This window comes from Leopardus geoffroyi, chromosome B3, assembly GCF_018350155.1.
Source record: "Leopardus geoffroyi isolate Oge1 chromosome B3, O.geoffroyi_Oge1_pat1.0, whole genome shotgun sequence".
NCBI lineage: Eukaryota > Metazoa > Chordata > Mammalia > Carnivora > Felidae > Leopardus > Leopardus geoffroyi.
In genome coordinates, this window is record NC_059337.1 from 194,865 (window position 1) to 210,441 (window position 15,577).

The 15,577-nt window shown below is 48.6% G+C and overlaps 1 protein-coding gene and 1 long non-coding RNA gene across 2 annotated transcripts; both read right to left on the bottom strand.

Annotated features, from left to right (window-relative positions):
* On the bottom strand, positions 1 to 3,813 carry LOC123582364. Its single transcript, XR_006704345.1, has 2 exons — positions 3,139 to 3,813; positions 1 to 326 (listed from the first exon to the last, which is right to left on the bottom strand). It is a non-coding gene; the product is annotated as an uncharacterized LOC123582364 (long non-coding RNA).
* Positions 3,814 to 6,222: 2,409 nt separating this feature from the next.
* Positions 6,223 to 14,188, bottom strand: PSMA4 (proteasome 20S subunit alpha 4). The gene is made up of 9 exons (XM_045448515.1): positions 13,817 to 14,188; positions 12,458 to 12,483; positions 12,173 to 12,215; positions 11,621 to 11,783; positions 10,030 to 10,107; positions 9,442 to 9,530; positions 8,868 to 8,998; positions 7,733 to 7,856; positions 6,223 to 6,615 (listed from the first exon to the last, which is right to left on the bottom strand). Exons 2-9 carry the CDS (start codon positions 12,458 to 12,460, stop codon positions 6,461 to 6,463), a joined length of 786 nt encoding a protein of 261 aa, XP_045304471.1. The 5' UTR covers positions 12,461 to 12,483; positions 13,817 to 14,188; the 3' UTR covers positions 6,223 to 6,460.
* Between the last annotated feature and the right edge of the window lie 1,389 nt (positions 14,189 to 15,577).

Consider the following 15,577-nt stretch of genomic DNA (forward strand, 5'->3'; position numbering starts at 1 on the left):
TGTAATCACACGAGGGACATTTATTCGGCGATAACAAACACAGACTCCCGCAATTATTTCCCTTATCTAGTAAGCTGTGGATTTCCAACATTCGCCGCAGCACCGGTGAGCCTGGCAGCGCTACAGCACGTGGAAGACGCCAGAAGCCCGCAGACCGGCTTCTAGAGCTGCCTCACATGAAACGTCCCCAACAGGCCGATGTGCACACACAGAGAGCAGACCAGCGGCTGCCTGGGGCTGGAGGACTGGGGTGACCACAAAGCGGCGTGGGGCTTGTTTGGGTTCGCAAAAGTGTTCTGAAACTGACCGGTGCTGGCTGCACGGCTCTGTAAGGTAACGAAACCCACTGCAGTGAGCACTTCAGATGGGCGAGTTGCATGGGATATAAAAGCTACCTCTCAATAAAGCTGAGGTAACTGTTATTTATTAGTGTCCCTATAAATGTGCGAAAGAAAGGTAAGTATTCATCTAATTCTGAATTAACGCAAGAAAATTAGTCTGAACAAGAGAATTAAAGTTGCATAATTTAAATAATGACTTATTTAATTATGTATTTATTCTGAGAGAGAGAGAGAGCACAAGCCAGGGAGGAGGGGCAGAGAGGCACAGAGAATCCCGAGCAGGTTCCACACTGTCAGCGCAGAGCCCGACGCAGGGCTCCATCCCACAAACCACGAGACTGTGGCCCGAGCTCGAATCAAGAGTCAGATGCTTAACCAACTGAGCCACCCAGACCCAGGTGCCCCTAAATACTGACTTTTAAAAAGATACCAATTATATTTTTCAAATTATGATAAAGGTGATAAGACCACAAATTTACTAGAGGAACGTGTACATACTTAAGCTTTTTTAAGAATTTTAATTCCAGTGTAGTTAAAATACAGTGTTTTCTGTTCCAGGTATGCAATATAGAGATTCAATTACTCAGTGTATCAAGGTAAGTCTACTCTTTTTTTTTTTTTTAACGTTTATTTATTATTGAGAGACAGAGAGACACAGAGTGTGAGGAGGGGAGGGGAAGAGAGAGGGGGAGACTTAGAATCTGAAGTAGGCTCCAGGCTCTGAGCTGTCAGCACAGACCCTGACGCAGGGCTCGAACTCACAGACCACAAGATCGTGACCCGAGCCGAAGTCAGTGGCTCAACCCAGCCACCCAGGCGCCCCAAGGTAAATATATTCTGAATCTCCTTCACCTATCTCACCTGTCCCCCCACCTCCCTCTGGTGCCATCATTGTGTTCTCTGTAGTGAAGAGTCTGTTTCTAGGTTTCTCTTTTTTGCTCATTGGTTTTGTTTCTTAAATCCCCCCATGCAAGTGAGATCATATTGATTTCACTTCGCCCCATCCATGCTGTTGTAAATGGCACGGTTTCATTCTTTTTCATCACCGAGGACTATTTCATTGTACATGTACACCGTATCTTCTTTGTCCATTCATCAGTCGATGGACATTTGGGCTGCTTCCATAATTTGGCTACTGTCGACAGTGATACTGTAAACATTGGGGTGCATGTATTCCTTTAAATTAGTGTTTTTGGGGTAGAGAATATCTTTATGTGTATCATACTAACAAGAAATATACATGATTGAGAGCTTTGCCTACCTAAACACAAAAAAACCCTTCGGTTATCAGCATTAAAAACAAAACCGTAAACACTAAAATCAGAAGGTGCTGTAACACGGATGAGCTTCTAAGTTAAGTGCCGGGACAGGAAACGGGACAAGGAGGCGGGCAGAGCTCGGAAGAAGAAAAAACATTTTTCTGGACGAGAAGGGGGGCAAAGCTGACATGGGTTCACTCGCTGTTTAGGGTTCTTTTGTACCAGCCTCCTCCGTCTCAGGCCGAAGCAACAAAAATGGAAGCAAGGTTAGGGACAGGTCACCGTGTTCTCGATGACTTTTTAGCTCAGGGTGTAACTGCTTTCGGGAGTCGGAGGCCTGGATCACGCTCTGCTCCTCCTCTCTCATCCTTCATTCCAGGGGCACTCCTAACCCTTTACCACTGAGACCCTCATCCTTCCCCCCATTTCTGAAGCCTCCCAGCTGGTCTCCCTCCTTGTCTCTTGCCACTTAATCCAGCTCCCAGACTCGAGTTAGAGCGGAACCTGGGTCCCTGATTCACTCAAATCTCTCACAGGACCTGCGAAGCTCTCTGGTCTGTTTGGTGTACATTTCTCCAACCTCATCTCTGCTCATTAATCATCTTCCCCCAACCAGCTCTGCTCTAGCTCTGCTCGGCTACAGGCTTTCCATAAATATGGGAAGCTGTCCCCTGCCAGGCAGTTCACAGCCACCAGGGGTCGAGCACGTGTCCACATTAGCAAGCGCTTGATTACAGCCCTGCCTGTCCTGCAAACGGCACATTAATAACTGAGAACGTGTCTTACTCAGCCACAAATTGCCATCACCTAAAATTACCAGGAACATGGTAAATAGGAATAGAAATGAAACTACTTTGTGATTTTTTTTTCAGAATGTGGAATATTTTTGCACTGCTAAGACAAATACTTTCATGGAGCTTTCAAAGTGCCAGACGGTAGAAATTTGAGTCTTGCTTATTTTCTGATTAAGAAAAACACGGAAGCCAAATTATACACAGGAACACATTCCCCCCCCCCTCCACATGATTTATTTTTAAAAACACGATTTGTAACTCACCCAAATGAAATCAAGATTTTAAACCTTTAGCTCTTTGGTTTTCTCCTTATTCCTATCAAGACTCTCCCGCATTGGTCGTGCCTGTGAGAAAGAGCCCGTGTTCTCCCGATGGTTGCTAAGCTACATTCGGGATGCACCAGGCAAGGCCCTGGAAACCAGAGCTAAAAATACGCCCCAGAGCGGAGGGAGAGAAGAGGGTGGGAGAGATTCTAGGCTAGTCGGCCCTGGTGCAGGAAAAAACCAGTTAGGGCAGCCCCCGCCCTGCCCCCATCTTTTACTTTTCCCCCAGCATGAAATTACTTCAACAAAAGGGTGCATCCGTTAAGGTCTTTCCGTCATTAGGACAAAGTTCTGAAGACTTGCTCCAGACGTGGTGGTAAACAGGCTGGGCTCTCGTCCCCTACAGCCTCTGCAGGGCCCACAACTACAGGAAGTGTTGGAGGGGCGGTCAGAGTATGGAAAGCCCACCACTTCTACCGACCTGGATGGAAAAGGAGTGCATTTTAGGGTTTCACTCCAGCGAACCAAGGGCCACCACTCATTCGTCGATCCTTATTTGAAGCCTAACAGTCACGTGCCCATTTCCCTTCCAGGTACCGGAACGCAGCTGCCGAAGCCCCTGCTCCGGAAGCTTGCATTCCAGCGGCGCGGACGGACGGTAAGCAGTCGCTCCAGACGGTGACGAGGGCCTGGGGAACACCCAGGAGGGTGAGAGAGGGGTGCGTGGGGGAGTGGCTGCTCCTGACGTAGCCCAAGACCCAAGAAGAGGACGTTCGGACAAGAGGGAGCAGGCTATGCGGACGTTCCCAGGGAAGGGTGTCCTCAAGGCAGAGGGACCGGCAAGAACAGAGGCCCTGGGGCGGACGAGGCTTGGTCTCTCAGGGAACAGCCAGGCCCACCCGGACGCACACAGTGTGAGGAGGGCGCGCTGGTGGAGGAGAGGGCAGCAGTGGGGCCGGACACAGGACACCTGAGCAGGAAGGGCGGCCACCGCGGCATCTCGAGCAAAGCGGTGTCACAGTGGCTGCCGTCCCGGGAACCGAAGGGCAGGAAGGAAGCGGAAGCAGACCAGTCACAAGGCTGCTGAAACCGGCAGCGTGGGACTGTGGCCACGGGGTCCCTGCTGGGCAAACCATCTACCTGCGTCTGTGCACAGCGGATCCTCATTAGATTCTGCAGTTGCAAATTTGCTTGTGACCCCAAACCCCCGTCACCGCAGACGTGCAATGACCTGAATTGTCTGACGTGCGTGTTCCCAGCTGAGATCAAAAGAGGGGACACTGCCTCCGCGCCTCAGCTCTGGCACTGTAAACCAGTGTTTTCCTTTAGCTCTATTTTGCGCCACCGTTTTCCCATCTTTGTGCTGTCGGTGATTGTGCTGAAATGCCCCTAAGCGTAGTGCTCAAGTGCTGGCTAGTGTTAAGTGCAGGAAGGCTGCTAAGCCTTACAGAGGAAATGCACTAGACAAGCTTCACTTAAGTGTTGCAGCTGTTGGCCCTGAGTTCAAGATTAATGAATTACCAACACGTATTAAGAGGTCTTTAACAGAGAGACATAAAACAAAGTTACGTATCGATTGGTTGACGCAAGTGTTGCGGCCAGAGACTCACAGGCACCTTCCGTGGGATCTCCCCAGGAGCCGTGGTTCAGCACTTGCTGATTCAGTGTTCATAATGAACTTCCAGAACAAAGCTACTATGAGTAACAGCATCCAACTGTATAAATTAGAGTAAAAGGAAACCTAGGGGAGCCTGGGGGGGGGGGGGGGGGCGGTTCAGTTGTTCAGGCATCGACTCGGTTTCAGTTCATGTTCTCACGTTTCATGGGATGGAGCCCAACGGGCTCAGCGCCGACAGCATGGAGCCTGCTTGGGATTCTCTGTCCCTCTCTCTGCCCCTCCCCCAGTTGCACATGATCTCTAAAAACAAAAACAAAAAAAGGAAATTTAGATTTAAAAAGCACTATGTCGAGGCACCTGGGGGGCTCAGTCGGTTAGGCGTTGACTCTTGGTTTCGGCTCAGGTCATGGTCTCACGGTTCATGGGTTCAAGCCTCGCATCAGGCTCTCTGCTGACAGCACAGAGCCTGCTTTGGATCCTCGGTCTCCCTCTCTCTGCCCCTCCTCCACTCACATTCCCTCTCTCAAAATAAACATTAAAAAAAAAAAAAAAAAAAGAAGCACTGTCAAAGGCAAGTTGAAAAAACACCTTAGCATGAACACGAGGTTAGTGTGCACCAAGCACCCGAAATGGCTATTCCCTAAGGGCACGTGGTGGGGACTCGGCTGAGATTCCACGTCTGATTGCCTGACAACAGGCGAGATGGGTTAGCTGTGGCTGGGTGCGCTGGTTCTCATCCCTGGCAGAAGCCCCTGGTGGGAGTGGAGTGGAGGGTGGCATTTAAAGAACTGCTACTGTCAGGGTCCCACTCCAGAGGTTGGTTCCATGGATACGGAGTACAGCCTGGGCACAGGAGGCATAAAAGCTCTCCCAGGGATCCTCAAACTTTAGTATGCGCAGAACACACAGTTTGTTAACACTGACTGCTGGGCTCTACTCCGAGATTTTTACTCAGTCGTTCTGGGATGGGATGCCAGAATCTGCACGTCTAGTCAATTCCCAGGTGATGCTGACATGGTCCGCACAAGGACGTTTTACATAGCACTGCCCCACAGTACTTCTGTCAAAGAACTTTATCATAGATGACAGCAAAACTCGGCAACGAGAATCCCTTCCGTCAAAACTAAACTATTCTCTTTGGTTTCACTTTTCTCTGTGGCCCTAATTTCTCTTGCACAAACCTTCCACGTGGATTTGGGCAGCCTGCCCATCACAGGGTCCTCAGCGTTCCCTCCTCGTGCGCCCAACATCAATTCTGGCTTGGCCTGGCCTCACGTGCTTCCTCAGAACAATCCTGGAAAGGAGACAGGCCGTCCAGCCAGCCAGAGAAGTGTGCGCCCCTCTGTGAAAGGACAGCTCTGACAGACCTGCCAAGCCCACCTGGAGTGGAAGGGCGAAAAGCCAGAGCACAAACCCCATAGACAAGAGGAAGGATAAAGTGAACATAATGTATCTCGGGTACAGGGGTGAGATCTGAAAGGGACACACAGGGGCTTCGCGGGGACTGTTTCTGAGGCTGCTTAGTAGGGACACAGGGTTTCCTTTAATTATGCCTTTCATACTTTGTTAACTACGCGCACGCATGTGTGTATGTGTGTGCACGTGCGCCCACACGGTTTTACACCCAGGATGATTACCCATCAACAGCACAGGCTGGCAACACCAAGGGGAAGAAGATGACTCTTGCATCACCGGATCTTGCTCTATTGGAGGCCAAGAGAGGGATGGCTCAACTTTGCTCAAGTTGGGCTACAGGGTCTCCAAATAGCAGGGGGACAACTAAGGAAATCCTGAGTGCACAATCCCGCCTTTCTCTTTGCATGAAGTTTACACGCCGTCAGTTGTGACATCTCACTAGAAGTGACTGCAAAGGCCGCCAGAGTACATTTCACTCGTGATCCCCGGACCTTCAGGGATCACGGCTACGGAGAATATCTTCCTTCACCATTTCCATTCTTTCCAAGTTTTATTCCCCAAAACAAGGGTGGAGGGATTGGGGCGTCCGTGACGAGTAATCGTCAATACAAGATCTGAGTGGACAGAGACAGCAAGGACCCAAGCGAGCTGGCGCCATCCTGGTCTCCCACCACACAAGCCGAAACAAGTCAGAGCTTTCGAGGGTGAAAAGGACAGCACGGACACTGAAATGGCCCCAGCTGAGTTACAAAACCCATGGTCCTTCCTTCTATTTTTCCTTTTCTTTCTGTTCTTTTTCTTTCTTCTCGCGCTCAGCTTTAGCTTCTTCTTCTTCGTGGTTTTTGATCAACTGCTCCACCTCTTTCTGTTTGAGGACTCTGATGACCGTCTTCCCGTTCTCTCTTGTTAGGGTGGCGATTTCCACTGGAAGTGAGCACACGCACTTGTGTTACAGGCGGGCACACTCGGCAAACAAACTCAACAGTCCCAGCTCTTCCCTGGAGCCGAGGCCCCCACTCTCCATGCCGTGTGCTGTGTACGATTCACGGGTACTCTGACAGCAATAAAATACCCCCCATCTTGTGAAGTTCCTATCAACCCTTTCACTTAAGTGTCCCCCCCTCTGGCCTATTAGCTGTGACGACCAGATGGAACCACAGCCTCCCTGTTGGAACCTCTGAAGGTGCAGACAATCTCTAACCAGTGATTATACTCATTTTTCATGGACTTTCGAAACCTCTTTTTAAAACAAAGGCATGAAAAGCAGTTCCCATGACCACAGATGAGAAAAGTAAACTGATATACCAAAGAAGGAATTTTGAGAGCAGAGGAAATGGAGTACGACCTCCTTGAAATTGGTAGAACTAGACAAAAAGGGGGCAGCCTGCAGGTAAATTGCATTTTCTAAGGAACAAGAGGAGCTAAATTATCCTAAACAGAATCAATACACTAATTCACCATAGTTTTTGAAAAACATTACTTAGAAATATTGTCTTCTGTGGTTATATGATTTAAGCTACATAAAGTATTTAAAATTGCAAATATGGCATCACATGAGAGATCAGGAGATTCAAAAGAGCAGAGGATACCACAGCTCCTGCAAAAGTCATCCCTTGGATAAAGCATAAGATACATTTAAAAAAAAAAAAAAAAAAAGCATAAGATACATATGTATAAATACCTAATCACATGCATGTTCTTCACCATACGTACGCGCACACAGATATCACCGTCAAGAAGCTGGTAAGACAATTATCAACTAAAAGTAGCACAACTCAGATCTCTAGCTATGAACACTGAGAACATCCAGGCTCAGGATGTACTGTGGGATTACGGCCCCACAACTTCCCAGTGGTCTTGACCTTGGTCAAGTCACTTAACCCCACTAAGCCCTAACGTCCTCACTTAGGACACAGGTATAAGGCCACCCAATTCCTAAGGTTGAGGTTTCAAAGAACTGTGACAAGGTGGCCTAACACAGGAGCCGCTCAACTGCTTCTCTCACACAAGCGAACCAATCAGAGGAGTGGACATCGATTACCTTTTTCAGCAGAGAGTTTACTCACATCCATGGTCTTATTTAGGACTTTGATAGCTAAAGCAAGTGCTGACTTCAAAGTCATTTCTCCTTCTTTGTAGTCTTGTTTTAACATTGACACAGCTGCCTATAAAACATAACAGAGAATCAACAAAGAATTTTCTTTAAATTCTCATATTTTTTAGGAATATGAATTAGTCAGAATAATAATGGCTGAGTTATTACGGGCGTTATAAGCAACACACACAATTTCAATGGCAGGAGGGCAGACCCGGAACAGGTGAACAGGGCTGTTGGTGCTGTATGAATGGGATCTTTAGCCAGGACTCCCAGGACCTCCAAGGGACTTGTGATAGAATTCAAAGGATCTGAGAACTAGGACGCGGAAAAAATTACACCTTATTTTCACGACTTCTAACTGAAAATTAGCATTTCCAGGCACCTGGGTGGCTCAGCTGGTTAAGCGTCTGATTCTTGATTTCGGCTCAGGTCTTGGTCTCACAGTTTGAGATCGAGCCCTGCATCCGGCTGCTTGCTGACAGCACAGAGCCTGCTTGGGATTCTCCCTCCCTCCCTCCCTCCTTATCTGCGCCTCCCCTGTGCGTGCCCTCTCTCTCAGAACAATAAACTTAAGAAAAAAAATTAGCATTTCCTTCCATTATAAACGTAGACAGTAAGTCCCAGTAGTAGCACTACCTGCAACTTCATTACCAATAGAAATTGAAGGTATTTGCAGATCACATAAGGTTGTGGCAACTATTTTCAAATAGATCATGTTCACTGCTACTTCAAAATTATGGTGGTTATTAGATCTTTTGCTAGATTTTTTTTTTTTTTTTAATTTTTTTTTTTCAACGTTTATTTATTTTTGGGACAGAGAGAGACAGAGCATGAACGGGGGAGGGGCAGAGAGAGAGAGGGAGACACAGAATCAGAAACAGGCTCCAGGCTCTGAGCCATCAGCCCAGAGCCCGACACGGGGCTCGAACTCACGGACCGCGAGATCGTGACCTGGCTGAAGTCGGACGCTTAACCGACTGCGCCACCCAGGCGCCCCTTTTTTTTTTTTTTTTTTAATTTTTTTTTTCAACGTTTATTGATCTTTTGCTAGATTTTACAGCAACACAAAAATACTCACAGCACTATTATTTCCAATGCATGTGGCTTTCCATCCTCCGTAATTCCCGCTGGGGTCACTCTGGTAGAGCTGAAAACCGTAGTGCTTATCCCAGCCGATGTAAAGCAGGGACACGCCGAAGGGACGTTTTCCTTTAACAGCACAACAAACAGCATCTAGATCAGCACTGCTGCTACCTGAGCCCAGCGAGTGGCACTGGCCCTGCTCTGGGAAGTTAAGCATTCATAAACTGCTTTGTTTTCTGAACGCTGGTGATAAGCTCTGTCCAAACTTCCACTTTTGTTTCCAGGATTTGGACACAGCCAAGAAAGGGAATAAAGAACAGAGGAGCGATGCTGAATTTCATTATTACGTAAAAAGCAATTTGTTTCCAGATTTGAAAATGGCATCATGGCCTTTCAGTGGTCTATTAACAAAACATATAACAATCTACATAGTGGAAGCCAATTAGTTCACGAAGCAGGGATGTATGAAAAGTGTTTTCTTATTTCAATTTCTTTTTACTACCTCAAAAAGGTCATTACTCATAAAATGGTTTAACTTTCTGGAACACGACTTCCAAAAAATTCAGTACCTCCAAACTGTGTATAAGCTTGTTTGATATCACAAAGTGCCGTGACCAACTGCTCACAAGGAATTGGCTCCTGATACTGTAACAAATACCTAGAATAAAGAAATTGGCATATTAACAACTTTCCCTAAAACACAGATACACTCTAAGCAAAATACCCTCTGAAAAGAAATCTGTGCCACAAGGACACTAAGAGTCCATGTAATTTGAAGCAGGGAGGAGAGCATGGTAAGTAACATTTTACACCCTTGCTTTAAAAATTTTGTAATTTCTGGGGCGCCAGGGTGGCTCAGTCAGTCAAGCATCCGACTTCGGCTCAGGTCATGATCTCGCAGTTCACGGGTTTGAGTCCCACATCAGATTCTGCGCTGACAGAGCCTGGAACCTGCCTCAGATTCTGTGTCTCCCTCTCTCTGCCCCTCCCCGACTCGTGCTCTCTCTCTCAAAAATAAAGAAACATTAAAAAATTTTTTTTTTGTAATTTTTAGTTAATAGATTTTTTTAACGTCTTCCACCTTTGCAAATAAGAGTTCTCCTTGCAAACATCAAGACTAATTTACGTACCATCAGTGACGCTATTTATGACCATACCTCTGTGCAATGAGCCTCAGTTCATTAGTCAGAACATTAGCATCAGAAGTTATGCCTGCCACACTGCAAGCCATGTCCCTTGAGGAAAAGAAACACATTGATGTGAGCAGGGAAATGTCTGGGAGGGGTATTCACAAGTACTGAGAAGTGAAGTCCTGTTAGAAATTCACCATGCTGGCTCCACAGCCACTACACTTTCCAACAAAAGCCACTTACGTTTCATCTTTATAGACTTTCAACTGATGTCATTCAACATAAAAAATAAATACGCCCTTAAATTTTTCTACAGACGTAGTTACCATCACTGCTCCGTGAACAGGGCAAGAGTAACACTAAGAAGCTGAAGTAAATCTCAAGAAGACTCATCCACAAAGACAACAAAGGTTTGGCCAAACAGGAAGACAGGCTACTTCACACCCTCGGGTAGCAGTGTGCTTTCCTCTAGGCCTGGCTTCATGGAGGTGAAGGAGAGGGGACCGGCGGGAAGGGTATTTTATAAGCCTGCCTAGGAGACCCAGGACTATGCTCACCCTGAGGGTGCACTTCCTCTCTCTGTCCCCATTCCCTGAGGTCTGCCCTGACCCTCCTACAGCCTCCACACCCTCGGTCATACCCGGCAAACCTGCAGACAGTGACTCCGCGGAGGGAGAACACTCCTTCGATGAGCGTATCAGAAAGGCCTTGCACCAGCGATCATCTGGCCCATCACCGAAGGGAAGGTCTGCTCTCTGCCAGCTGCAAAGCCCCGCACACCCAAGTGTACCGGAATCTCACTAATGTACAGGGCTTGGCTAAACTGCTCCCAGACCTCCAGGAGGGCTGCTGTTTGGTAACAGTCCATATAATTCAACAAAACTCCTGAGCACTCACTCTGAACAATGCTTTGAGGGTCTGCTATAAGCCAGACATTCTGCTAGTTTACTTAGATTTATTTCACTCAACTGCCAGAACCACTCTAGTGGGCTGAGACCTAGAGAAGTTAAACATCAGTGTAGGGTCACACAGAGTTTAACCAAAATTTGGGGCGCATGGGTGGCTCAGTCAGTTAAATGCCCAACTTCGTCTCAGGACATGATATTACTGTTCATGGGTTCAAGCCCCATGTCAGGCTCTGTGTTGACAGCTCAGAGCCTGGAACCTGCTTCGGATTCTGTGCCTCCCTCTCCTCTCACTGCCCCTTCCCCACTCACGCTCTGTCTGTCTCTCTCTCTCTCAAAAAATAAACAAACGAAAGGAGAAGAGAAGAGAAGAGAAGAGAAGAGAAGAGAAGAGAAGAGAAGAGAAGAGAAGAGAAGAGAAGAGAAGAATAAATTAACTAACCCAAATTTGTGTGACTACCAAGCCTGTGCTCTTATCACTACACAATGTGGTTTCTCCACTAAGGGTTTGGCTCTGCATTTAAAAAGAATAACACATCATCCTGGGCCTCAAGGAGGTTTTAAACAAGGTAAATTAAAAACAAAAATTCTCAGAGGTAAAAACAACTGTTCAATTTTACTATGTCACATGGAATGCCTCCCAAAATATGTGCAATGTCACTTAAGTGAGAAAGGGAGACATTTTACATTCCCTTCCCAAAGATCTCACTTACTCATTCAGTTTGTAAATTTTTTCAGAGAAAAAAACTTCATCCAGAAGCTTGTGGATGTTGCGTCTCTCTGCAGCAAGCAAAACACCATCGTTGGCTAAAATTCCCAAGCAGGTGCCTGCATGTCCAATAGCCTCCATGGCATACTCAACTTGGTACAAGCGACCTACAAGACACAGGCAGTGAGTAGCGAAGCACCACTGGTCCCAGAGAATCAGCAACAACCCTGGCAGGCTGCAAACGAGAGGCCTGCTGTGACCCCTCTGTGAGGCACGAAGCCAACCTGGTGGCCATAATCAGTCCAAAGCACAAAAAGGACAAACAACTTAGCAAGGATTAAAAAAAAGTTTGTAGGGGCCCCTGGCTGGCTCAGTCAGAAAAGCATGCAACTCCTGATCTCAGGGTGGTGGGTTCGAGTCCCACGTGGGCTGTAGAAAGCACTTAAATAATAAAACTTAAAAAAAAAAAAAGTCTGTAGATTTTTTTTCTCCTTTCAGGTCAAACTCTTTAAAGACATTTTTTATTTGAAATTGATTAAGCAATTTCCATTTTTACCTTCCGGAGAAAATATAGTGGTCCGGGAGTCATATCTTCGAGACTGCAAAGGAAAAACATACAGTTGACTCCTACCGCCGAAAGTAAGCCAATCCCTGCAAGCCCACAAACCATCTTATGAAACAGATGCTGGCAGGCAGGGCTCAGGGTACGGGAAGAAAGCGATAAGGAAGAAGACACCACTCTAGCTCTTTTTCCTTCCATTCCAATTTTCTCATACGCGTCTACGGGTGCAAGCAATAGGATTTATGAGGCAACAACTTGCTGGCATGTGTATCAACTCACCATGTTTTCTGAACTTTGTAAAATTCCTGTAAAAAAAAATAAGATCATTATTAAAAATGAAGTTTACAATTTAAAGAGCATTTTGTAACTTAAAAAAAAAAAAATCTGTTTTGTTCACTCCCTCCCATCATCTAACATTTTCAGTGTACCAGGCACTATGCTAGATGCATACCAAATTTTGGAATACCAAAAAGGGTGAGACCAATCCCTTTCCTGAAGAGTTTACAGTCTGGCATTCAGGTGAGGGAGGCAGAAACAGACAATTACAAGGCAATGTGGAAACAGTTGCTAAGAGCACAGTAGGTAGCAGGATGGGGAGAAAAAAAATCAAGAAAGTATACTTTGAGAAACAAATACAAAAAAAATGAACCCAAGTTAGAGAGACATGGGGGAGGCAGAAATAAGGCTAAGAACCATTAGGCCTAAGAGGAAAAGTAGGAGAAGGGAGAAGGGAAGAGCAGTCCAGGCAGAGGAGAAAGCCTGCTCTAAGGGCACCGAGGCAGGACAGTTCCATGGGCAAGAGACAAACTGCTCAATTTAAAAGAATCTGAAGAAGCTAGAGAGCTAAGTATACAGATGCACGCAGAGCCTTGAATGCCAAGGTAAGAGGCTGACGCTTTCTCCAGAGTGATTCAGAACCCCAACTTAGAGCAGGTGGGGGTGGTAATCTTAGATTCCCCATTACCATTCCTGCAAAAGTCAAAATTGGGGCTCGGCGCGAATTAATGGAAATGCCAAACTTCAGATTGCAAAGTCCATTTTCCTAAATCCCGGAGCATCGGGAATCGAGACTGGCAAAATATGCTGGGAACAAGTCCTGAAGGGTCCACGAGCCCAAGTAAAAACTGTGAATTTTATCTCCCAAGCAATGGGGCTCAACTGAAAGACTGTGGGGTTAAGAGCCACAGGAGCTGACTGGCATCTAGAAATATCACGGCGGCTAAAGAGAGACTGAAGAAAAGGTAACCAGTTACGAGGCTGTTAAAACAGGCAGGGGAAAGGTAAGGACGGCCCTGAACACAGCCTCCAGGCGCGACAACTTTCGAGTACTGACCCTCCCAAGCGACACCTCCATCCCGCCTGCGCGACTACGACCCCAGCCCGGACCCCGGCCCCGACGTGCGCGTGAGATCCAAGTATGGACCCCAGCAGGGCCTCTGCCCGGACGCGCGCCCCCCGCAGCCGAGCCCCACGGCGGCCGGCCGGTCGCCGAGGAGGCGGGTGCAGAGTCATGGCACCAGGGCGCCTCGGTGCCGGCTGCAGGCCGAGAGCGCTCCGCCGCGTCGCTCGTGGTCCCTGCCCGCAGGGAGAGCGGCCAGGCTTCCGCGGACAAAAGCTCACCCAAGGGCAAAGGCTCACCAGAGGGACACGCGGAAGAGTGGAGACCTACAAGGACACTCTCCTCGCGGGACACAACCCGCCGCCGCCGCCGCCACTACCAACTCCGAGTGGCCGCTGCCAATATGGCGCCCGCGCGTGCGCAGAGCGCCCCGAGACCCGGAAGTCCCGGCAGCGGGGCCTGCGCTGGCGGCGGGGGCGGGAGCTGGGTCCCCGCGGCTGGGGGCGCGGCCGGGCGGCGCGCCGCGGCCCCGACAGGAGGAAGCGTGGCCGTCGCGAATTCCCCTCTCTGAGCCCGGCGCCCTGTTTGCAGTGTGACCGTGGGTTCCAGTTCCGCGAGATCCGCCGCAGGCCTGGGACGTGCGCTGAACGGCGCCGGGAGCCCCTGGGGGCGCCCCTCCCGGGCGGCCGCGCACCCTCGGGGCGGAGAGGTCGCGGGGCGGGGTGGGGGGGCTCTGCTCGGGGCGTGGCGGACTCGCCCGTCCTGCCGGCTTCCTCGGTCTCTGTGACTCTGTGCTGGTTCCCTAACTAACAGCGTGTTGGGAAAAATAACTGGCTGTTTTGCTTTTAAGGTCACAGTAGCAATCGTGCGGACCTGTTAATTGCTTACCTATTCCTGCCCTGTTCTCAAATGGTGCCACGCTCGTAAGACTTGACCCTGCGTCCCACCTCCCGGTCTTCCTTCCTGAATCTGTCGTCTTACTGCTGGCACAGGTGTTTCTGGACACAGAGCAAGTTCTGATAGGATTCACACCTTTGGGGAGAACTTCACCTTGGTCTCCTCAACCTCCTTCCTCGTCGAAAAGGATCCGCTGGACCACCCTAGTTAAGGCAATACCTACATCAACATGCATTTGTCTTTACTGATGCTGTCCTGTCCGTGTGTTTGTTACCCGCCTCTCCTCCCTGCCCTTTTCCCCATCCAGCTTCACTTCAGCCCCTCTGTAAACCACTGCTTCACGCTATAAGTTTCTTTGTGTTACCAGGTTGACCAGACCTGGGTTCACATGTAGTCAAGTGCTCTTAGTCTCCTCCAGGAAAAGGCCCAGAGGACAGCGATTTTGTCCTCTTCCTGTTGGGTGAAAAGTTAATACTGGGGGGATCTTCACTTTTAATTTTTTTTTTTTAACATTTTTTTATTTTTGAGACAGGGAGAGACAGAGCATGAACGGGGGAGGGTCAGAGAGAGGGAGACACAGAATCTGAAACACGCTCCAGGCTCTGAGCTGTCAGCACAGAGCCCGATGCGGGGCTCGAACTCACGGACCGCAAGATCATGACCTGAGCTGAAGTTGGCCGCTTAACTGACTGAGCCACCCAGGCGCCCCTGGGGGGATCTGCACTTTGAAGAGGAGGCTGCCTGGGAATGAGTTGTGTTTTGAGGCCTTTCCCGTCATTTCTGCTTCCTGGGCACACGAGGACAGGAGCCAAAATGACAAAAGGCCCCACCCAGACCGGTGGTGCTCTGAGGGCATCCTCAGGTGATGTTAACTAACTCAGAACCACCGGGGATTCCTGCCACCTTAGTTCATTCTGCAGAATTAAGCAAGTGTTAGCTCAGAGTTTTAAGTGAGAGGCAGAATCTCAGGTCAACAGAAGACAGATCGGTTGAGATAAAAAGGCAGAAGAGGGGCGCCTGGGTGGCGCAGTCGGTTAAGCGTCCGACTTCAGCCAGGTCACGATCTCGCGGTCCGTGAGTTCGAGCCCCGCGTCGGGCTCTGGGCTGATGGCTCAGAGCCTGGAGCCTGTTTCCGATTCTGTGTCTCCCTCTCTCTCTGCCCC